The sequence below is a fragment of the Carcharodon carcharias genome, chromosome 15 (genome assembly GCF_017639515.1).
Source record: "Carcharodon carcharias isolate sCarCar2 chromosome 15, sCarCar2.pri, whole genome shotgun sequence".
NCBI lineage: Eukaryota > Metazoa > Chordata > Chondrichthyes > Lamniformes > Lamnidae > Carcharodon > Carcharodon carcharias.
The window spans coordinates 36,388,131-36,413,661 of record NC_054481.1 but is presented as its reverse complement, the minus strand read 5'-3'; the positions used below and the strand labels follow the sequence as shown (position 1 = coordinate 36,413,661).

The following is a 25,531-nucleotide window of genomic DNA, read 5'->3' as shown; positions in this document are numbered from 1 at the left end:
TTGTTGTAAAAAAACCATTTGGGGTTCACTAATCTCCTTTAGGGAAGGAAATGTGCTATCCTTACCTGGATTCCAGACCCACAGCAATGTGGTTAACTCTTATAAAAGGAAAATACTGCGGATGCTGGAGATCTGAAGTAAAAACAGAAAGTGCTTACAAAGTCATCAGATCTGGTAGCATCTGTAGAGAGAGAAACATGTTTCAAGTCCAGTGTGATGTTTGGACTCAAAACGTCAACCCTCTTTCTCTCTCCACAGATACTGCCAGACCTGCTGAGATTTCTCAGCACTTTCTGTTCTTATTTATGGCTGATCCTTAACTGCCCTTAGAATGACCTTGCAAGCCACTAAGATCAAGGGCAATTAGAGATAGGCAACAAATGCTGGCCTTGCCAACAATGCCCACATCCCATGAAAGAATAAAAGAAAAATTCCAGCACAGGTCTTTGAAACATATTTCTTCTTTTTATAAAGAAAGAGGAAATGAGAAGGAACAGCCCTGGACACTCAGTGGACAGTCAGATCAAACCTAACTCAGAAATAGCAGCACAGGTCACTTCTTGGTTTTGTGTTGCACAATGGTAAATGCAAAAGACTCACTATCCACATCTGTTACTACACCTCACTCAAGGTTACCAAGATTTGGCAGCTTTGTTTGTTTTGATACAGTACTGTATTAAAATAAGATCAAATGAAAGTAAATATGAGCTTCAGACTTTAAAATGCTCTGATTGAAATTTAAGAGCCTTGTGAAATGAGATTTGCAACCATATGAGCAAGCATTATTCAAGGGTTTGCTCAATTGACTTGTCATGAGGCAATTGAGTTGGTAACTAAATTGACTAAAAGATATTTGTCCATTCCTGAGGCCATGCACACTGTAATACTGAGGCACTCTAATTACTCAGAAGGTAAGGGAGCTACAGCCCAATCAGAAATCCAAAAATATCATCGTGAGTAGCGGGGCCATTAGAAGTATCAAAAATTCAGTGATATTACAGTTCACAGTTTGATTCATTCAAGGTAAAATGGGGTTACATATTTATTCTGCAGAGAAATAACATTTAAAGGAGAAGTTGTCTCAGTACCACTAGATTTATTAAAAGTTAAATTATTACAGACAAGGTGCTGACTTTGAGAAATCAAACACTAACTTTCAATGCTATAGAACGGGGCAAGGATAGGTACGAAGGCTGCACTGCTGAGAGGTACCAAATGGATGTCACCTTGTGCAGAGGCAGGGAATAAGGGAAAGCCTGAGCCTGGATAATTAATGCTCGAATGCTCAGTGTCACTCTCTGGCCAGTAGCCATTTGATTACTAATAGGACCCTAACTTTGCAAATCCCCTTTTTAATCCCTGCCTTAAACTTTACAGGTTCTTGTTTCTCTGCATATAAATATGGAGATACATAAGAGTAACATTCACTGGCTTTCATGTTAAAAAATCAGTTTCGAGCTTAAACTAGGAGAACTTTGCTGGGCTTTCATTGCCTCTTGACCCAGCTATTCTTAACTTCTATTAAAGACATTTTCAACTCTCAGTGTGAGGATGTAGACTGCACACCTGCTCTCTTGATGCAGGTGACTTTGCATACCAACTGTTGAAGAGTTACTGAAAATAATATGTAAATCAGTCTTTCAACCTCTCTGTTCTGCCACTTCTATCGATTTACAAAAGAAATATAGGTGAGTTCTGTTTAAATTACTGAGAGACCTGGGCTTAAGCAGCCGCTTATTTAGCAGACATAGTCAAAATAAAATAATTACTGGAGCACTTTAAGTGAGTGACTGTATCTTTGATATTAATTTAGCTGTTTTGTACAGTAACTTCTAAGCCCCGTTCACTTGATATTGTTAGCACTCACCGCCCAACAACAATTGAACGTTGAGCAGATGTTAATTAATAGTGTTTTGAAATAGTAATCTTAAGTAGTGAATTTTTGCAATTGATTTTTTAAAAGGATTCCTGGTTAAATCACCTCTTGGAAATTAAGCAATTGGGAACAACACACAAAAAAATCGTGTCTTATGAAATAAATTGCATTAGTCAAACAATGGAGAATTCTTAACAATTCCTTGCAAGTTTCCTGTGGTGCTCATTAGAGTACATTATTCCAGAGTGCAAATTGAACCTGTTTATAGACGTGATGTTTTCCCTTTGTGTACTGAATGCCTTTTTCAACACTCATCATGTTCTCCACAATAAACTTGATGAACCAAAACAACTGTGAATTTTGTGCATTGTTTTATCATGATGTTCAAACTGTGCCTCTGGGCATCTCAACATCTAATAGCTTTCAAGCCGTGAGATCAGTCTCAAGGGCTGCAAATGGAGTTGGCTCCCATTTGCTTTTAGATTAGAATTCTTTCCAGCATTCCTCCCCCTCAAATGCATCATTAATTCTAAAGTAGACATTTTTTTTGCCAACACTGATCTGATGTTTTTGAAACCTGGAGGTAAGTTTAAATTCCTCACAAGGAGCACCACATTTCTAAAATATTACATCTGAATTGGTTGTTTGATTACAAACTAGAACATCCTCGATTACTTAGCAATGCTTGTACAGGACAAATATTCTGATACAGTGATTGTTGTTACAAACATTGTGGCTTCAGTGTCCGGAAGATGAAAAACCCTTAAAACAGGCCATGTTTTAACATTTGGTAAACCTAGGACAAAAAAAAATTCCATTCTCAATACCTGATTATGTGCCCCCACCAGGCATGTTTTTGATGGGGAGGGTATGTAAAATAGGTTGGGTGACTAGCCCATCAGCTTCCTGCCCACCCCCAAGCGGATCCCCATAATATGCTAGGTGGATGGGTGCCAAAATCAGCCCACCATATGTCCTCCCCCTCCAGGTACTATGTCCTAAAAGGGCATTGGTGACCATGGACTTCTATTGGATTGGCCCATGTTTATGCTTGGCAAATTACTGCAGTGGTTTGCCATTGCCTTCTGCAGTATAGCTGACCCGGAAACTCACCCACTCTTATTGCCTGCCATCAGGCATATTGGAAAGATTTACAGGCTGATAATCAACCTGTTTGGCCATGTATGCACTTTCCTTGGTCATCAAGTCCTGCTGCCCGCTCCTCCCCCCGCCACTCTCCCCCCCCACCCACCCTGAGCCTCCTCTATCACCAATCAACCTACTTTAGTATCGGGGACTGTTGTCAGAAATCCTAGGTAGATTGGCCAGGTAGTGGGTTTAGTTGGGAAGCTGACAAGCTCCATTTAAATGAGGCCCAGCCATTAAAAAATCGACTAGGCCTCTCTTGGTTCCCAATTTCCTGGTGCACCACTCGTCTTGGCCTCATGCACCATCCCAGTCCTGCCTCCTGTTAAAATATAGCCTTTGAAGAGTAACCTCTTACTCACCACATCTAGGAGTACCATATTTGCAATACCAGTCATAACTCTCTGCTTTGGGATGACAACCAATTTTCTCTGCTTTCTCGTAGCAGCAGTCATGAGAAAAACAGCACCTTAAGCCAAAAAAAGAATAAATGAACGAGAAAAGTAACCAATTGGTTGGGCACCGAGTCTAATGTGAGTGTTTGGAGGGTCAAAATGTACTGCTGGTATCTCACCAAAATATTTTCTTCCATGGATGCCAGTGTCTGCCAACAGCCACAGAAGCAGGTGAGAAGTGGTCATTTTCCTCCCCAACACTTTTTTCTCCTCTGCTTCTGAAAGCCCTGACTCTCACTCGGAGTACAATTCTACGAGTGTCTCTCGCACCTCACTCACTGGCCTTTGCTTACCTAGATGAGTATCAGCAGATTATTTGACCATTATAGCAGAGCCCCACCCAGCATCTACACACATGCATTAACCAGCAGAAGTCACTGGATAGTAATCTGCAACAGGAATCCTGACTCAATGTTGCTCTTCCTAACCCAGGCCTCTTGCAGTGGACCCACTGTAATCCTGCCTGAGATTGCCTTAACTCAGCACAAGTCAGAGAACAGATAAAACAAAGCCTAAGAATAACTGGGTCATTTTCCTGATGGCAGATTCAGGCTAACTGGCCTACAGTTCTCTGTTTCCTTTCTCCCGCCTTTCTTGAATAGCAGGCTCATGTTTGCTACTTTCCAAACCCCACGAACCAATCTAGAATCTAGGGATTTCTGAAAAATCAAAACCAAGGCTTTCTCTGTGGCTGCCTCCTTGAAAACCCTAAGGTGTAGGCCATCAAGTCTAAGAGGATTGTTGACTTTTAGTCCCATTACTTTCTCCAGTACCATTTCTTTACGAAGACTAGTGTCTTTAAGTTCTTCAGGTGAATAGGGTGGGAAGGTGGAGTTAATGAGGAAGTTCAGCTCTGGTCTTATTGATTTTTTTATTTCTAGGAATGATTTGGGAATTGGTTTTCAGTTGAGCAGGTAAATCCTTCCATCCTGCAGAAGTAAGCCAGGCTCCATGTTCCGGTAGGGATGGTGAGATCTTTATTTAAATTATCAACATCACAAACACACATTATCTGGTCCTTATCACATTGCTGTTTGTGGACCTTGCTAATACGCAAATTGGCAGTCGAGTTTCCTGTTACAATAGTGAATACACTTCAAAAATCCTTTACTGACATAAAGCACTTTGGGACATCCTGTAGATGATATGTAAATGTAGCCTTTCTTTATTTCCCTAATTAGTTATTGCTATCAGGAGGCATCGAACATCTCAATGGCAGATACTGGTGGCAACATGTAAAAGATTTTTATTAAGATAGCAGCAGATCCCAGGGAAATTTAAATCTTTTCTCCGAGCAATAAACTTTGAAATTATTCCCAGACTTTTAAGGAACAACTGATTTGGGAGAGTGGGAGGAAGAAGGACAGAATAAACAAACATATCTTTTTTCAAGAAAGTCCTTTAAATTGCTAACTTATTACTGCTAGCTTTCAGGTGCCATTTACACATCTCTTTTTAAACCAGAAAATTCAGATTGGGAGAAGTAATCTCATTCCTGAGATCAGTGGTGAATAGATGTTTGTGAGCAGCATTGGCCTTGGTGATGTTGAACATCTGAGAGCAGACACAGGTGGCAGGTGGATACTGTGGGATCTGGTGACTGTGAAGCTTATTCACCCACGGTCTGTGGCATTTTTGTCAGACTGTTTTCACTGTCAAGACTGGGCTCTGGCTTATAAAAAAATTGATGGCTTTCAAAGTCTAATCCCCAAAGAAACAAATCCCCACCTCCTAGTAACTGCAGAGTACAGGAGCCTTCCTTACCAATCTGTGCCATCCCGTGGCCATCCTTTCCCTCCAATTCCGCAGTAGCAACCATACATGAGGTAAGAAACCGAGCGGTCGGTGCTACACTGAATCATTCCAACCAGCTCGAAAACGCTTCTTGCTTGCCTTCTGCGATGTTCTTTCATGGCTGTGACATGCACTGGATGATGACCACAAACAGAATTACATTGATGTGCATGAAATATGTCTATTCTCAGTAAAAATTATACGATATTTTCGATGTGTACCACGCACAATCTTCCCCCACGCCCGCAGCCATTGACAAAGTCAGTAGGGGCTGAAATTGGACAATGACAATGACAAAAGCCAATGGAGCCACATTTGCCAACTGTTATACATAACATCTGATATGTGGATCTTTTCAGGTCAGTAGAACAGATTATCGGGCGCAGTGTATAACAGGCAACTGATGCGATAGGGGAAGGACTGGAGACCCCCTGAGATAAGTTAAAATAATTCCACAGCAGGGTCAGGAGAAGTAAAAGTGATACTCCAGACCTCAAAAGGAAAGTCTGCACCTCTGCTGCCAAATCCCATACACCCCCTCACCACCTCTTTCCCATGTACAAAACATTGTGTTTAAGGCACTGTGGGTGCACCTACACAACACGGACTGATCATAAGAACATAAGGTTATAAGAAATAGGAGCAGAAGTAATCCATTTGGCCCATCGAACCTGCTCTGCCATTCGATAAGATCATGGCTGATCTGATTGTGACCGTAACTCCACTTTCCTGCCTGCCCCATAGCTCTTAACTCCCTTGTCGATCAAAAATCTGTCAATCGCAGCCTTTAATATATTCAATGACCCAGCCTCCACTGCTCTCTGTGGAAGAGAATTCCAAAGAATAATAACCCTTTGAGAGAAGAAATTCCTCCTTATCTCCATCTTATTTTTAAACTGTGCCCCCTAGTTCTAGATTCCTTCACAAGAGGAAACATCCTCTCAGCATCCGTCCTGTTCAAGCCCCCTCAGAATCTTATAGGTTTCAACAAGATCATCTCTCATTCTTCTAAACTCCAATGAGTATAGGCCCAGCCTTCTCAATCTTTCCTTAACAGACAACACCTTCATCCTAGCAATCAGCCTAGTGAACTTTCTCTGAACTGCCTTGATGCACATTTATCTCTCCTTAAGTAAGGAGGCCAAGACAGCACACAGTACTCGAGGTGCAGTCTCACCAATGCCCTGTACAGTTGTTCCTACTTTTATATTCCCCCTTGCAATAAAAGCTAACATTCAATTTTTCTTCCTAATTACTTGCTGTACCTGCATTCTAACATTTTGTGATTCATGTATAAGGACATCCAGATCCCTCTATACTGCTGCATTCTGCAAACTTTCCCCATTTAAATTCTGCTTTTTTATTCTTCCTGCCGAAGTGGGCAGCCTCACATTTTCCCATGTTATACTGCATTTTGCCAACTTCTTTGCCTACTCACTTAATCTGTCTATATCCCTTTGTATCTTGACTCTTTGTATCTTCCTCACAGCTTGCTTTCCTACTTATCTTAGTATCAGCAGCAAATCTGGCTGCATTACAGTCCGTACCATTATCCAAGTCATTAATATAGATTGTAAATAGTTGAGGCCCCAGCTCTGATCGCTGCAGCACTGCACTAGTTACAGTTTGCCAAGCTGTAAATGAATCATTTATCCCAACTCTATGTTTCCTGTTGTTTAGCCATTCCTCTATCCATGCTAATATATTACCCTCAACACCATGAGCTTTTATCTTGTGTCGTAACCTTTTGTGTGGCACCTTATCAAATGCCTTTTGGAAATCCAAACATGCTACATCTACTGGTACCCCTTAATCCCCCCTGCTTGTCACATTCTCAAAGAACTCTAATAATTTTGTCAAACACGATTTCCCTTTCACAAAACCATGTTGACTCTGCCTAATTGTATTATGATTTTTAAATGTCCTGCGACTACCTCCTTAATAATGGATTTTAGCATTTTTCCAATGACAGATGTTAGACTGACTGACTTACAGGGCAGAACTTTGACCTCAGAGGGCAGGGGCAGGTGGGGTTGGGGGCGGGCGGGAGAGGTCGGCAAGCCGACCACCACCCGTGATCAAAGCCGGCAGGCGGTTTCACACTGGTGGGCCAATTAATACCCGCCCAGCGTGAAACGCGAGCGGCAGCATTTAGCGCTGCCTGTGCAGTGTGCACAGAGCTGCCTCAGGGAGATGAAGAGTTTTCAGAAAAAATGATAAAGGTTAGAAAAATGTTATAAAACATGTCCCCTCATGTGACTCTCTGAAATTTAAAAAGATTTATTTTATTTTCATTTGCTGTTGAAAATCTCATCCCACCCATGGATGAGGTTTCCAAAAAAAAAATGCAAAGGCCACTTCGCCTTTTCAACCACTTGCCGAGGTGAAAATTTTGCCCACAGCTTCCTGCTTGACTGCAGAGTTTCAAGAAGGCAGCTCACCACCACCTACTCAAGGAAAATCAGGGATGGGCAATAAATGCTAACCTTGCCAGCGACACTCACATCCAAAGAATGAATAAAAACGAAACAGTCCGAGCCATCCCCACCCTCATCCTTCTTTGTTGCCAGTAGATGAACACTGGGCCCTGCAATTTTAACCTGTCCTAAGCTGGACACCTACCTCTTTCCACCTGTTTGGATGGGCAGTTAGCTACTGGGATGCAAGTGAGGCTCATCAATTAAAATAGCCTAAGCCTCAAGCTGATGACATTGGTTGGCTTTAAACTCCATATTCTGCCTGGCCCCATGTAGTTGAAACCATCTCCCAGTTAAAACTCTCCCCCTCCAAGAAAGTTAATGTTAAAGGCCAATTCTGATGAAGGTTTGCAAAATGTTAATCTGTCTTTGTCTTTCCAATACAGTGATGTGCTGTGTATTTCCAGTATTTTCTGTATAAAAACATGGCTGACAGCTCTCCTGCCCACAGCCTTCCTCCTATTTTTGAACATTGAGACACGCAAACTCATTCATGCATAGTCATCTTTTTTCCAACAAATATTTGTTTTTAAACCAAACTTCAGATTTCTGACATGAATATTTACCCAACCCAAGGTTAGGGTACGCTAGGCATAACATTCTGCAGTAGATTCATCTGACTTTCAGAGTTAGCAGACGCAAGGGAATTGGGTTCAATGCAGTCTTTTTGTTTGTAAACTTTTTTTAGCTTGAAGGATGTTAGTTCTGGGAGTGGATTTTTTTTTCACTTCAATGTCTTCAATGAGCACAAAGAACTCCCAGGCCAAGTTTTGCACAGCTCCCACATTGCATGGATGGAAACCTTAGCAGACAGAGAAAGCTTTCTTCCCAACAATAAAGACTGAATTTGAACCCAAACTTGATAAATATATGGACAGCACACTAGCTCATGGTAACTTGCAGTGCCACACCACTGCTGTGGTGCATGTCATTGTGAAATTGCATCAAAACTTATTTAGAATACCAAATTAAGATGCACACAGAGGCCCAGATTTTCACAATGAAGAGCCTCTCTGTAGTGTCAAAAATCCTGGAAATGGCCAGAAATCCTAAATCCTGCCTCCGAACATGTTATGTTCCATTTTTATGGGGGGAGATTGTGGAGTCAGGGTGGGGTTTGCACATGCACAGTTTAGGCCAGGAGTCCAAAACCTGGAATGTGCAGATTAGGCCAGGTAAGAGGGGCTCTGAACTTGGTAGATTTGTCTGAATAGCCAGGGTACTCCTTTGGAGAGGTAAAGTACCCCTTTGGATGTGGTCATGGGACACCTTTGGAAGAAGTAAGGCACCCTTTTGGAGAGGTAAAAGTAAACATGATTATGCATAAAAAGTGCATAAACTCATTGGAATTGTCAATCTGTCAAAGAAACTGTCAAAGAACTATCAAGCTGTCAAGGAGCTGCCAAACTGTCAAGGAACAGTCAAAGTATACTAGGTGAAGTTAGCATAGAGGGGGAAAGGGCAAAGGGTGGTAGACAGGGGGCATGAGTTGGTATGAGTTGGCATGAGTTGGCAAAAGGACTATAAAAGGCCATGGAGATAATTGGGGCATTGGGGGTATGAGGGGCCAAGGGGCATAGGTAGAAGGGCTTGGGTTGATATAGGAGTTTTGAAGGGCCATGAGGGGTGGGAGGCATAAGATGCATCGGTTGGCATGGATGGGGCATATGGGGTGTGTGGAGGGTTGACTGGGTAAGGGGTGAGGGCTGGAGGGCTGTTTTTTGCTTTAACCTTTTTAAAAAAAACTTAAAACAAAGTTCCAGAGCACAGAAGCAGGCCTTCCACCCAGCCCTCTGCACTCATTCCAGGGCAGGCAGGCTCAATTTCTAATGTAGCCCACACTCCCCAGCCCCAGAATGGAAATCTGACCTGCGGGCAGCCATTTTTAAAGGTTGGCTTCACACAGTTGGGAATTCTCTGTGCATCCGACCCGGGAGAGAAAATCTGGGCCAGAGTTTAGATTTGAACGCTTTACACAAAAGATAGTGTAGGCGTGAAATAAACTGTGCAGGGAGAAAGTGCAGGAAAATAATATGGAAAAATTGGTAGTTGTATAAATATTTGAAGGAATGTCTGATTGTCTTGATGAGGAAGTCTATCAAAAGAGGACATAACATTAATATCAGAGCCAGGTCATTCAGGAGAGAACTCAGGAAATGCTTTATCATGCAAAAGCTGGTAGAAGCTTAAAACTCTTCAGCCCCTCCCAACCCCACCCCCACCCCCACCAACCTCTCCAAAATCAGTAGATACAAGCTCAATTAAAGTTTTAATTCTGAGATTGATGGGTTTTTGACATTTAGGCAAGGATATAAAAGGATAATGGAAGATGGTTGGAGGTGTTGGAGACCAATCATCCCAGCTTCAGAACATGGCTGAAGGAATTCTTCAGGGCAGTGTCCGAGGCCCAACCATCATCAGCTGCTTCATCAATTATAAGGCCAGAAGCAGGCATGTTCGCTAATGATTATACAGTTTTCAGGACCTTTGCAACTCTTCAGGTAATGAAGCAGCCCTTGTCTAACGCGGAAAGATCTGGACAACATACAGGTTTTGGTTGATAGTACTCAGCAATGACAATCCCCACCAAAAGAGAGTGTAAACACCTCCAATTTACATTCACCACCGCTACCATTGTCGAACCTCCCACTATCATCCAGGGGGATAGGGTAGCCACTGCCAGAGGTCACTAATACCAGACAACGTTGAGGCGCTTGGGGATGATGACATTACGTACAGTGGCAATGTCGTCATCACACATGAGGTGATGACATCAAGCATGAAGGTGGCTTCATCAAGTACGGAGGTGCATTGCAGTTGAAGATGGAAAAGGCCCGTCTGCAAGTAAATTAGAGATAACTAAGGAGGAGGGGTTGGGATGAAAACTAACCTCTGCCTTCTGTGTCTCAATGGGATTCAAGGCTACCACAGACAGGGAAGGGAATGAGCACAGGCCCCTGGCAATGCTTCAATTTGGTGAGTGCACTAAGGCACAAAATACCAGACACGAAGCCATCTGATATGAGGCAATGGTATAAAACCAGATGAATGGCCACCGACTTGAGGGTCATCACTTATCCAGAAACTTAACTGGACTAACTACAAGAATACTGTGACTACAAGAGCGGGTCAGAATTGGGTATTCTGTGGCAAGTGACTCACCTCCTGACTCTCCAAAGTCTTTCTACCAACTTCATAGCACAAGTCAGGAGTGTGATGGAATACTCTCCACTTGCCTGGATGAGTGCAGTTCCAACAACACTCATGAAGCTCAATACCATCCAGGACAAAGCAGCCTAATCGCCACACCATCCACCAACTTAACCATTCACTCCAGCACACAGTGTATACCAACCACAAGATGCACTTCAGCATCTTGCCAAGGTTTCTTTAAGAGCACCTCCCAAACCTAAGATTTCCACCACCTGGAAGGGGAAGGGCAGTAGGTGCAAGGGGAACATCACCAGTTGCAAGTTCCTTTTCAAGTTACACACTAGCCTGATTTGAAAATATATTGCTGTTCCTTCATTGCTGAGTCAATGTCCTGGTATTTCCTACCTAACAAAACTGAGGGAGTAACCTCCGTCTCATTGGATCGCAGCAGTTCAAGAAGGCAGCTCAACACCTCCCTTTCTCAAAGACAACAATGGTAGCGACACTCACACCCCATGATAAAAAAAAATGGATATAGAGGCAACGCAGGATGATGGAGTTATACAGATCAGCCATGATCTCACTGAGTGGCAGCAGACTCAAAGGGTTGAATGATCTACTCATGTTCCTATGTATTAGTTTTAGAACCAGATGCACTGCAGAGTCTTTTCTGGTCATGCACTGAACTGTGTTCCGTACTGTGATTTGCAAGCCATACATTCAACACCAAAAGAAAATGTAATTTCAATACAATGACACTGACTTGTTGCTGTCTGATCATTATTATGTATTGTAGTAACACAAATTTGCTGCATTTACAATTTATAAAACAAAATCACATGTAAGTGCTCTCAGAAATCGCACTGAGAAAATTATGTGCATACCAGTCAATCATTGTATTAGCACCAACTAATCTTGACATTGCACATTTCTAAAAAATAATGGCAACTTGGTCCACATTGAAGTCGCACCACAAGGTGCAAAAGGAAGTGAAGCAGACCTTGAATTAAGCACCCAAATTATAAATAATGAGGCCCATGTGGAGTTAGAATAAACCAAATCAAAATACAAAACAACAATAAAGAATCATTAACCTGTTAACCTCTTTATTCCAGGGCATAGCTCTGTATAACAGACTGAAATGCATTGTCTTTATGGGAGGCAATAACCTATGTACTAAGATGACCATCGGTGAGCGTAGAGAAAGAGAAAAAAAGAGCAATCTGACAGTGCAATCTACGGAACCTCTATTATCTGCACTTCAATTAACCAGCTTCCTGATTATGTTTCAGAATTTTCACTGGAAACAGCATGTAAAAAAAAATCCATCCCATCTATTGCAAATCAATCTCACAGACCCAAAAAATCAAGCTCAATTGATGTTACTTTCATTTTATCTTTTATTCCAGGATATTGCTGCATCACAGATTTAGGTTCAAAAGTTGAGAACGCTCAATTAACCACCAACTTATGCGATCTGTCTGGGGTCTCCCTCATTAAAACAGAGAAAGAAGGTTCCGGTGTAGTTAAATTCTTTCAACAACTCGCTGGGACACTTACAATCTTTAAATATGAAATATGAAATGCACGGTTAGTTTCACCCTAAGTATTCTTTCTGTGTTTCTTGTAGAACTTTATGATGTTAATAGAAGTACTGTTCCCTGCAAAGTATTAGTGCTTAAATGTCTCCAATTAAAGGGACAGAGGTGAAATAAAATAAGAGACTTTAAGAGTTATGTGAAGATTCTTTACCTGACAGCAGTAAAAATAGCCCGAAGAGCAGGGATTCCATTGACGAAAGTGCAGGCAGATCTAGATTCGAGAACAGGATGAGCTGCTGGTTTTCTGTTTTCTCAAGTGGCCTGGAACTAATGCCAACTGCTTAAACCCTCCAACGCCATCATTTCCTGAAAGCAGGCATATAGTAACAGCTCTGTTCCACCTAGGTCTACCAAGTAACCTTTACCTCATACCTCTGAATTACATGGTAATTGAAAAGGAACCGAAAGTTAACACTTTTCATTTTCAGTCAATGCAAATCCACACTAGAAAAGCTTCTATTTACGCAAATAGTCATTCCACAAAGAGAATGCCTGGCACTGCTAGAAATCTCCAACATCAGAAGCTCTAACATCAAAAAATCTGGTACAAGTTAGTGTGAAGGAAAATCTCACAGTTTTAGAAAATTTGATGCAAGCAATGCAAGCTCATTTAAACCTGTCCTTCCTGTAGCATGAGTACAAGGGAAACTTTGTTAATTTAGATCTATGTATGTTTCCTGGGTTTCAATGTAATGTAAGAAGATTACTTTGTAGAGTCTGCATCAGCAATTTTCTGTTGTATTAGCATTCCACATTGGTGCACCAGATACCTCAGAGATAATTATTGCCATTCTGAGTAATTTTTTTACAAACATTTAGGATGTTCTGCTGAGGCATCAAGTGTTCCCAGTCAGGTACAGCAAAATAAGAATTCCTTCATCTACTCTGTCTAACTAACATGCCCTGCTCCTGATTTTGCAAAAACACCTTCAACTGAACTAGTGCAACATGCTTGGCTTGCATCAGCCATTCTTGTGGAACAATAACAGAAAATGCTGAAAATACTCAGCAGATCAGGCAGCATGTGTGTGTGCGTGTGGTGAGATAAATAGAGTTAATGTTTCAGGTCGATGACCTTTCGAAAGGTCATAGGACGGAAATGTTAATTCTATTTCTCTCTCCGCGGATGCTGCCTCACCTGCTGACTATTTCCAACATTTTTATTGCAGATTTCCAGCCTCAGCATTTGCCTTTTTAATAGCCTCTCTTTATGAAATTGCAGTTAGTGGCAGATTTGTGAAAGTTGTATGCTGTTGGCTTAAGCCTGCTGGGAACATGGTTGAAATCGTCCAAATTCATTTCATATTCATAGCTGTCATCTGTCCACTCTTCGGGTGGAATTTAATGCCCTCCTCCAAGGTGAGTTTGGTGACAGAGCACATTTAATATGGCAGAAGTGTAATAGGTGGAGACCCCCTGCCTGCCCACCTCTTCATCATTAAATTCAGCAAAGGCTCATGTTCGGCTTTCCCACCTGCCGCTGATTGAGGGCCTTCATTGGGGAATTAATGTCCAGTTAATGCCCTCATTCTGCCGCCATTGGTATTCACCGAGTAGTGGGTGGGAGATTTGCCATGTGGAGAGCCCAAAAAGCAAACCCTGCTGGGACACTGCCTGATCGAGGGACCCGGCATCAGGAAGGGTGGGTCCCACTGAGAGTGCCCCTCTGCTCTTGCTGCAAACTCCCCTCCCCTCTCTCCCATGACCCCCGTCCTCCCATCACACACCTGCAGCCTGGATCCCTCGGCGATCCTGAGCCTTAGATGGATGCATCACCAGCAGCAGCCACTGCCTCTCTGGCAGCACTGCTGAGCAATGCACAGCTGACAGCCTCTGATTGGCCAGAAGCTTGGGGTTCTTGACCTTGGGGAAGGCCTGCTGCTACCATAGGCAGAATTTTCTGCCTGGTGGGCGTGCGGGCCCATCCCAATCTCCAGCGGGCGGGGAGCCGATCCCTGTCAGAGAAGCGGGCCGCACTGCCATTTTATGTTGGCGGGCCAATTAAGGCCCGCCCAATGTGATGTCCGGCGGGAACCGCTATGTGCTTCCTGTGTGGCTGGGGTGGGGGGGGGGGGGGGGGAATTCCCCAAAAGCGAGAGTGCGCTCTTTCATGCATGCACACGATAGAGCGCACATCTCCCTGAGGCTAAGTGCTGCCTCAGGGAGGTAGCTTACACTTTTAAAAATATTAAAAATAGAAAGAAAAAAATTCCCTAACATGTCCCCCTCATGTGACAATGAGATGGGACATGTTCATAATTTACACTAAAACTTTATTAAAGTTTTTAAAACCCTGCATGAAACCTCATCCCTCCTGTGGATGAGGTTTCATGTTTTCTCTATTTGCCACTGGGGATCCTGGCCTGCCCACCAACCTTAATGTTGGACGGGCAGGTCCTTTAATTGTTTAAATGATCCTGTCAATGACCTCAGTTGGCCATTGACAGGTCAGCGGGCCTGCAGCTGATTTTGCTGTACCCCCGCCTTCCTGAAGATTTAAATGGGGTGGGATGACGTTGGGGGTTCCACCCCATGTCATCCCGTGTCATTTTATGCGTCGCGAGTGGGCCCCGCCCCCTGCTCACCGACGGCAAAATTCTGCCCCAGCTTAAGTGACAAATTGGCCTTCCTGAAAGTATGTGACCCGGGACTCTAGCTGGCTATCTAGCTGGCGGTTGAGGCCCCCATTGCCTACATTAAGTTCCATCCTTGGACTGGATATGCAAGGGATGATTTTTTCTCTACCCTCCTGGCAGGCAAGTAGTTCAAATTGACCAAGTAACTTATCTGCTGATATCCAATGTCCTCAAGTTTAATTTTCTAAAACCACTCATGGGGAAAGTGGAGTCCTTCTTTAAATACACAAATAGGGGTCCATTGATGGCCCTGACTGCAATTTTACCCCTAGTCCAGTAGGGAAGCCATTGTGGCTTCCCCTCCAGGTGAAAACAGAGCGATTAGGATCAAGGTCCTTAAAAGACCATTTAAGGTGTTTTTTTTAACTTTCCTTGTAGGGTCTGGAGCAGCAGTTGCCCTCCAGGCCCCACAAAAGAACTCTAGATGTCCTTTGCCCTGGGCTCCCATCTCCCCCTCCTGTGAGGCCTCCTGAAACCCGCTTCCATTGCTTTGCCTGAGTGTAATGAAGCCTCCCTTTGCAAGCCAGCTGCCTTCTGCTGCCCAAAATATAATATCCAGTTTGCACTCCCTGCTCATTTGAGGTGGGTTGTTGACTGATATCATGCAGATAAACCCCAGGATTTATAATTGCATGGACCTCAGGCTGCTGAAGTCAGACAGATTTAGTGCTTGTCTCACCCTTCCCCTGCCCAAGTCCTGTACCAAGTTAAAAATGGCACTAGTGTTCTTTATGTGGTGATCAATAGAACACTTTATTTGAGGACTTCTGGACTGATCTCATAATGCATTGAGATTCATCTATTCTGCACATGGGCAATTCCTTGGTGGTTCCCAGATATCAGCTGTTTTGTTGGCCCTACAGTGAACTAATGGAGACTAAAAATGTGGAAATGCGTGGAAATATGGAAATATCTTCCATATTTATCAGTTACAGGCAGCACTCCCTGAAAAACCCACTGTTTTCAGTCTCTGGTACTTTAGGCAGTAGCTGTACTGACTCACAATTGCAACTGTGAAGTGATATTTTATGAAAAATTAAATTAAGATAGATCCTAAAAAATTAGTAATGGTTTAATGTGATGTGTACTCATTATTCCTTTTTAATTGCTATATTGTTATAGCTGTATTGAAAGGTTAGGGTTAGGGTTAGGTTTTATTTCTCAGGCTTGATGCCTAAAGCTGAGAGAAAATTCATATCCTGCTCTAAGACAGCTGACAGTGCCTCTGTTATTACCTGTCAGCAGGCATCAGAAATCAACCAATGATGACTCCTCATTTCAGTTTTCCATTATTCTCGCTTAGACACAGTTCAAACCAATAATGAAACAGAAGACCACTCAAAATCATCATCTGTACCTATTTGAAACAGTTAAGTTTTAAGGTTTTAGCCATTTGGCCTGAAAACTGGGAATCTGTTTCTTTCCTCTTCTAGTTTTCCCCTCCCCCTTGCAGGTGTTGACTCCTTGCTGCGATATGCTCCACAGGTAGTGGTCACCTTCTGGTACCTCATCCAAGTAGCCATTATTGATGTAAGACAGTTGCAAGAACAGAAGAAGGTTCAAGCCTGCTCTACCATTCAACGTGGTCATGCTGATCTTTAACTTAACTTCGTCGCCTGCTCTACCATTCAATGTGGTCATGCTGATCTTTTATCTTAACTTCGTCGCCCCACACTATCCCCATATCCCTTCATTCCTTTAATATCTAAAAACTATCCATTAAATCAGCTTTGAAAATACTCAATGTCCGAGCACCCCTGGGATAGAGAATTCCAAAGAGTTTCAAATCTCTGAGTGAAGAAATTTCTCAGCTCAGTCTTAAAGGGTCAACCCCCTAGAGACTGTGACCCTTAGTTTTTGATGCTTCAGCCAAGAAGACATCCTCCCAGCATCCCCCCATCAACCCCCTTAAATATTTTGTAGGTTTCAATCAGATCACCTCTCATTCTTCAAAGTTCCAGGGAATGTAGGGCAGGTCTACTAAATTTTTCAACATAGGACAATCCCTTCATCTCAGGAACTAGTCTAGTGAACTTTCAATGTTCCACCTCCAAAGCAAGTACATCCTTCCTTTGGTAAGCAGACCAAAATTATATACAGTACTGCAGCTGTGGTCTCACCACAGTCTTATATAATTGTAGTAAGGCTTCTTTACTCTTAGGCTGGGATTTTCTGGCCCCACTGTGGTGGGACCCGCCACAGGTGATGCAGCGGCCCAACCAAAAGCCCATTGACTTTCAACGGGACCGAATGATCCTGGTGGTCAGTGGAGCCGGAAAATCGCGCTCTTAGACTCCAATCCCTTTGTAATGAAGGCTAACATACCATTTGCTTTCCTAACTGTACCTGCATGTCAACTTTCCATGTTTTGCGCACAGGGACAGCTGGATCCCTTGAATTACTAACATTTACTAGTCTCTCACCATTTCAAAAAGTATGCTTTTGTATTTTTCTTACAAAAATGGATAGCTTCGCACTTTCCTACATTATATTCCATCTGTCATGTCCTTGTCACTCTCTTAATCTGCCTATATCTCTTCGCAGCCTCTCTGTGTCCTCCTCACAGCCCAATTTCCCCCCTATCTGCAAAATTGGATACATTACACTGAGTCCAACTTAGGCCAAATCATTGCTGTAGATTATAAATAGTCAAGGCATGAGCCCTAATCCTGCTAGCTACAGTTTGCCAACCCAAAAATGGCCCATTTATTCTTATTCTCTGTTTTCTATTCCTTAACCGATCCCCAATTCTTAATCCATGCTATTATATTACTCCCAATCCCAGGAACACTAATTTTGTGTAATAACCTCTTGTGTGATACCTTACAGAATGTTTTTTAAACTCCAAATACATTACATCTACTGGTTCTCACTTATCTGTTCTTTACAATCTCAAAAACCTCTTAAGTTTGTCAAACATGCCTTCCCTTTCCTAAATCTGTGTTGATTCTGTCTAATCATATTATGAATTTCTAAATGCTCTGTTACCACGTCTCTTATAATAGATTCTAGCATTTTCGCTACGATTGACGTCAGCCTACCTGGCTACAGATGGAAAACTTTTCACCGTGGGATTTCTATTCCTTAAGGGAGGACATACTGAAAATTATGAATTAATTATTTCAATGTTTGCCTTTTCCTATCCTTTAATGTAGTTCCCCTCTCTAGCTTTTCTCTCATATGTACATAATTTGCTTTGTGCAGACTTGAGGCCCTAGTTTTGGATTTGGCTAAATTGCTCTCAAACTCAATGGGCTGAATTTTACAGGGGGCATGGTATATTGCTTTCCCCCATTGGTGTAAAAGCCAGTAGCCAACCAAGTGACTTAAAAAAAGCCCAACCCGCAGCAATAACATGCTACTGGTGGGTGAAGCGAGCAGAGAGTTGGACATCCACCCCTCAATGGGAGGAAGTCCTGACTTCTTGAGCTCCAGCAGTCCCAGCTGTGCCAGGACTGAGTAGCAGCCCCGGGATGAAAACAGCCATGGCATCTGGATCCAGGTAAGTCAGGGGCTTTGAACAAAGAAGGATTAGGGACCCTGGAGGGTGGGGGTGGTTGCGAGGGGAGTGGGAGGGTGGATTTTGAAGGCCAGGCAGGGAGGAATAAAGGTGGTGGTAACATCTTGGGGGGTGCCCCCAATGCGTGCAGGGCACACCCCCTGAATGATGTGCCCCCCCCCCGCCTTCTATCCCACTTTTTCTACAAAGTTGTTTTAAAAACAGCCTTCTCACTCCTGCTTGCCCATGCCAAGCATATTATGATGTGGGCAGCATAATATTTGGGTCAGTTGGCTTATTAATAAGCTCAATTTCTAATTAATTATGTTTTTCAAAATGGTGGGCTCTCGCCTACCTACTGTTTTATGGGGACCAGATTTGGGGTGGGTGGGAAAGCGATGGGCTAGCCACCAGACATATTTTATGTGCCCTTACCACCAAAGACATGCCCGGCGGGAGGCTGTAAAATTCAGCCCAATGTAAAATTCTTCACATTATGATCACTCCTCCCTATAGGGACCTTTACTACAAAATTTTAATTAATCCTTTCTCATTGCACAATACTAGATCAAAAATAACCTGTTCCCTAGTTGGCTCTTTAACATACTGATCTAGAAGACAATCCTGCATATATTCCATGAACTCATCCTCTGTACTATTAAAACAAATCTGTTTACATTGTCTCTATGAAGATTAAAATTCCCCAAGGTTTACTGCACTACCATTGTAACAAGTACCTCTAATTTCTTGATTTATACTCTGTCGACACTGCAACTACTGTTGCGGGAACCTATGACTTGCTATCAGTGTCTTTTGCCCCTTCTTGTTTCTTAACTCCACCTAAACTGATTCCACATCTTGATTTTCCAACCTAAAATCCTTTCTTTCTACTCTCTATATCCTATCCTTTATTATCAGGGCTACTTCCCCCAACCACCTTTCAATTTTGGCTATCTTTTACAAAACTCTTTAACTTTTCCTTCATTTCTCCCTGATGCCACCTCAGTCTCTAAAGCCATATTACTTCTCTTAAACTCTTTAACCTTTTCTGATCCACTCTGCTTAATATTACCTAAATTGCTGTTCTGCTCTTCAGCCTTGACAATTCTTACTGTTTTTGAATGTTACCTTTCCTGAATCCTCTGAACTCCTTTTATTAGTTTAAAGCCCTATCTTATTTGGCAAGTTATTTAATTAGGGGACATTATATCTGAACCTGATCCTGTCTACACACAAATGCAGCTTCCAGCTGGCATTGCTGGATCACAATCAGGGATAGTGAACACAACGTGATTTTCTCTTCCCTATCTCTGAATGATTACTTCACTCCTCAGCCCATTGTTATGATTTCCATAGAGACTGATAACTTTTAAAGAACTTCCTGTTAATAGCTGAAAGGATGACACAAGATTTCACATTTTAAGATATTTACTGTAACAATCAGACTAAAAACACTATTCACTAAACGCTATTTTTGTCAGCAACTTATACATTAAGTTACAGAACAGAACTTGTAACACAACTGAGAAAAACACTATCAAGTGTATGTTACACCGTCCTTTAGGTAGATATTCAGTTCTCCCAGAATCAGTTCAAAATGATTGTTAGCTCCCGAGGGTTTATTTCCGATCTTTTTCTTTCCGTGCCTGGAAACTTTTAACTCCGGAAATGTCTTCCATGGTGCAAGATTTTGACATCTCCCTCAAGCTAAAGCTAGGCAAACCTTCCAGTCTTATTTTAATTCCCAATGAATTTGAGATTTCCAATCCAAACAAAGCTCACACCCACATTCAGGTATAGTGAACCACAGCATCTTGCTTCTTAAAGCTGCTCTTCCTCTTCCAGATCCCGGCAGACTAGCAAACCTGTCTGTAATATTTAGTGATACTTTAGGAAAGCTTATAACCTGACCTTTACAAAGGCTTCTTCAGCACCCTTTCATATGGCAACATGATCATGTGGGCCTTATATCCTTATCCTTATACCCTATCCTGGAATCAAATGGACAGGTCAAGGTATGTTCTTTTGCAACCTAACATTCTTAAAACTTCCCTGGGGCTTGGAGACTCAGTCTGTCCACCAGCATCACAGCTGCTTTTGCTATTGTGTACAAGTATGAATACTTTGCACCATTATCCAATAAAACAATCTAGGCCTTCTTTTAATCTTTAGCAGCTCCAAGCCTTAGAGTTATGCAAATTGGGGGCCTATTGTCAATAGGAGACAAAATTGACTTTAACCTGAATGAGGGAGCTGTCAAGGCTTATCACCAGATGAAGGTAGGTCAGCAAATATCGGTAGATGTCAGGAGGGATGGAGAGATCCAAAAGGTAAATCAGAAACTTTCCTTCCTGGGGCCAGTAGAAGTGGAAGTGTTCCTCAGGGTCCCAGAAAGGGAGGTTTCATGTTCCCCAACACCAGCCTTCCTCTTCACTTCCTCTCATGAGACCCTCCAGAAACCCCCTATCAAAATTTACCTGGAAGGTGGCGAGTAGCCAAGGGATACCTAATTTTCAGTAGTCTATAGCCACTATGCACCTGTTTCTTGGCCCGGAATGTGTGAATTGGACACATAGCACTTGACTGAGGCACAGCGATTAAAATTGTCAAAGGCCTCCCATGATGCTCATGGGTAAAAAGTTTTTTAAGTGGAAACCCAACTTCCCCTTAATGCGTCTGCAACTTCAGTCACAGAGATTCTTGTCTATCATACAGGAGGCTATTTGGTTTCAGTATTCACAGTAGAATAAACAGAATTGTGGAATAATATCCCAAAATATAAATACAAATCCTGAATTTCAATTAAATAAATGAGATTTTAACTATAACAATCACCTGGGCCATTTTTCTTTATTAGGAACATAGGAATTGTTAGACGATAGAACATCAAGATCCATCAAGCTGGTCTGCTTCAGGAGACCATCTGCCCAGTTCTCCTTGACGGCCTGGATGTCACCCATTCCCTCTCTGCCTGCATACTCTTTAGCTGCAGGATGATCACATTCAGAAACATGCTATCGTAACTCTCAGCCTCACGAATGCACCACAGTGATGCCAGTTGCAGCTCAAGTTCTAAAATCCAGAGCTCAAGCTGTCGGCATTTCCTGCACACTTGGTTATCCAGAAGTCTCCTGGAGTTACCACATGGAACAGGGTGTGCGTACAATGGGACTGAGGTGCCCTGAGATGCCTCTGTTTATTAGACTAATTAAACTTAACAGAAATAACCTAAAAACTTATTGCAGACCTATGCAACAAAACTCATCAGCTACTCTGGCCAATATCTCCTTCAAATGCTTGCTTCTTACTCTGGGTTCTCCAAAAAAACAATCACTTGGCTACTGCCCGGCAGCATCACTCCTTGATATTTTTGATTTGTTCGCTCAGTGCTCTCTCTCTGTGGCTGTTTCTATCTCCACTGTACTCTTGAGCCTTCCACTGTTCTTGCAGTGCTCTCTCTCTCTCTCTTCACTGCTCCATCTATCTCTGTTGTGCTCTTGGGCTTCTCACCATTTTCGTAGTGTTCTCTCTCTCTCTCTAATAAGTATCTTCTTGGATATTTTGTCCCCATGTGAAAACCCTTTGCATTTCTCTGTATTAAATTTCATCAGCCATCTGTCTACTTAATTCTCAAATATATTCAATCCGCCTATAGCTTATCCTGTTGAGCTTTGTGACCTACCAACTTCACTAGCTTTATACCATCTGCAATGTGTAGCATCATTGTGCTTGTGATTGCTAGCTCCACATGACTTAATAAGATATTAAACAAAAATATATTTTCATGTAGGACCAGACATGTCATACTAGGTCACAGACAGATCTAGATGGTTGCTCGCAGCACAACAGTACAGGCTTTTCATGTCGAGGACAGGAAACATATGCTCTTATACAGCAAGACAATCTTTAACCTTGGTCTTTCTGTGAACAATACAGAAATGTTTTTTTAGGAGATTCCTCAAAATTGGCTTCAGCTGGAAGCATGGTAGCTAACTGAGGGACCCATGGGCAACATTTTCTAAGGTTGATGACAGCCTGTGAGCCAGTGCCCACTGGTTCCATTGGTCTACTATTTATGTACTCATCGGAAATATTTCCACTGACACTTGCTTTCTTCACTTTCATTACCAGCCTTTCCAGAGGAATTGAATCAAAAGATTTCTACAAGTTTAAGTACTCTTTATTCATTACCTTGCTAACCCTTTCAGGTTCTTTACCACATGCTGAAAGAAAAGCAGTACGTTAGATCAGCAAACTTTCCTTTCATGAATGCATATTGGTTATCTTCTTATGACTTAGTTTCTATTCAGATGCTCCATAGTTTTACCTTTGGGATTTCCATTATTTCACCCATAACAGGAATCAAATTCACTGGTCTGTATTTTCCTGGGTCACTTTACTGTCTTTTGTAAAATAGGAGTAACATCTGTCTTTCTGCAGTCCTCAGGCACCTCGCCAGTATTTGGTGGTTTCTGCAATATTTATGCCAGAATCCCTGCAATTTCCTCCCTTCTTTTCTTAAGAATCTTTGGATGATTGCAACCGGCCCCTGAGATTTCTTCGCCTTAAGTTTGCACAGCTGTTTGGCAACCATGTTGGTAGTAATGTGAACAGTGTCACAACTTACTTCTGCAATGCTAGTTCCTTTTCCAGATCTCCTCCTTGCTAAATGCTGAGGCTAGAAACTTAATTAGCATTGTTAGAGTGAGGTGGAGATGATATGTAATATCAATTGTCATGCCCATTCCTAATCTCACTTTCAGTGTGGCTGCTCCATCACACAATTTCTTTTTCTTTCAATGTGCACTCTTTTTTCATGACTTCTGGTACTACTTTGCTGCCATTTTCCTTCACAGCCTTAAGTGTTTTTCCCCTTTTTAAAGAGATGCTTGTGAGTTCTATTTGACCAGGCCGGAGTGCTCTTAAGCTTGGTACCTTCGCTTTACATACACATTGCTTCATTGTATTGCAAATCACCTCCTTGAAGGAATATAACAATTCCTCTATTCTTCTAACCATGTTCAAATCTTCCAGGCCCACTCTAACAAGACTATTAACATAAGATTATAGGAACAGGAGTTGGCCATCGAAAGTGTCAATTGATCTAGCTTCATCAGCTTTTTCGGGGAGTGGGGGAAGAGATCTGGATTTCCACTGACTCTTGTGTGAGGAAGTGTTTTCTGAATCACCCCTGAATGGCTTAGCTTTAATTTTAAGGTTGTAACCCATTGTTCTGGACTGTCTTACCAGAGGAAAGATTTCTCTCTATTCACCCTGTCAAATTCTTTGATTGTCTTAAAAGTCTCAATTAGGTCATCACTTAATCTTCTACATTCAAGGGAATATAAATGGAGTCTTTGCAATCTAATTTCAAAATTAACCCTTGTAGCCGTTATCATTTTGGTGAACCTGTGCTGCATGCCCTTAAATGTCAATATATTCTTCCTGAGTTGTGGTGTCCAGAATTGAATTCAGTACTAACCAGAGCTCTGTCCAGCTTTACCATAACTCCCAACCCTTTGCAACCAAGCCCTCTTGAGATAAAGACCAAAATTCCAGTAACCATCAATTATTATTAATCCCCAATAGCTACTTAATGATTTCTATTCTTGGATTCCTAAAACTCTGTTCTTCCACATTTCCTAGTTGCCCGACATTTAGAAAATACTGATCAATTTATTCTTGGTCCAAAGTGGATGACTTTACACTTCCCAATGTTGAACTCCATTTGCCACAGTTTTGTCCACAACCTATCAATGTCACTTTGCAACTTTCTGCTCCCATTTGCACTATTTACTGTGCTACCCAACATAGCGTTGTCATCACATTTAGATATACAGCTCTATGCTTGAATGCTGAAATCTTAAAATTTGACAGTTGTGTTTATGTTTTATTAACCTTTCCAATTATTGTAATGTCAAATGTGATCACATATGATCACTGGTACTTAAAATCCTACATTTTGATATTGGGCATTTGATTAGTTCTTTACTCCTACCCAGGAGGCAGAATATTTCGCTTGGCGGGTGGGTGCGCACCCGACCCACTCTAGCGTGAAATAACATGCAATGACATCAGCTGAGCGTGCCGATGTCAACGTGCAGTTGCGCGATAGTTCAGTCAGCAGGCACGCACTGGAGCCGGCAGTGCGCCTGCCGACAATTAAAAAGCCTGTTAATGCCATTAAGTTATCAAGTAAATTAAAAGTTTCACTGCCCGTCCAACCTAACGGCTGACAGGCAGGCAAAAAGGCCAAGCAACCTTTGCATTTTTTTTGGAAACCTCGTCCACAGGGGGGATGAAGTTTCCAAAAGTAAATAAAATAAAACTTTAATTTTTCATTAATAATATGTCCCTGCTCATGTGACAGAGTCACACATGAGGGAACATGTTTTATTACATTTTTATTTTTTAAGTGTCTCTTCATCTCCCTGAGGGAGTTCCTCATGGAGATTATGCAGCGCTCGCCCGTGCGTATGCGTGAAGTTCGTGCTTGGCTGGCTCGCACTCCTGCACAGGCAGTGCTTAGCGCTGCTGCTCGCACTTCATGCTGGGTGGGCCTTAATTGGCCCACCAGTATGAAACTGCGGTGTGGTGCCAATCGTGGGCGGCAGTCGGCTTTCCGACCACCCTTGCCCACAACCGCCAAGCACACCCGCCAAGGACAAAATTCTGCCCAAGGATGGATTTATTCCCCTATTGGTTCTTTTACAAACTAACCCATGAAATAGCCTTCCATTAGATTTAGATATCACTTCCCTGACTTACCAGTAGTCATCATTGTCCCAGTCAGTTTTGTCTAAGTTGAAATCTCCAATTATTATCATTGGTCTCTCAGCATCACCATCTATATTACAGGGTAGTTTTTCAGCTCTGCATCGTTTTTTTTTAGTT

At 42.3% G+C, this 25,531-nt stretch overlaps 1 protein-coding gene across 1 annotated transcript in view; it reads right to left on the bottom strand.

The window, feature by feature from the left end:
• The window catches only part of pla2g10 (phospholipase A2 group X), a 66,942-nt gene that overhangs the window by 820 nt on the left and 40,591 nt on the right, over positions 1-25,531 (bottom strand). The window contains exons 2-4 of the mRNA XM_041206919.1: positions 12,654-12,808; positions 5,242-5,404; positions 3,385-3,491 (exon numbers count right to left, since the gene is read on the bottom strand). Coding sequence (XP_041062853.1) covers positions 3,385-3,491; positions 5,242-5,404; positions 12,654-12,693 — 310 coding nt within the window. The 5' untranslated portion in view covers positions 12,694-12,808. The remainder of the gene's footprint in view (positions 1-3,384; positions 3,492-5,241; positions 5,405-12,653; positions 12,809-25,531) is intronic.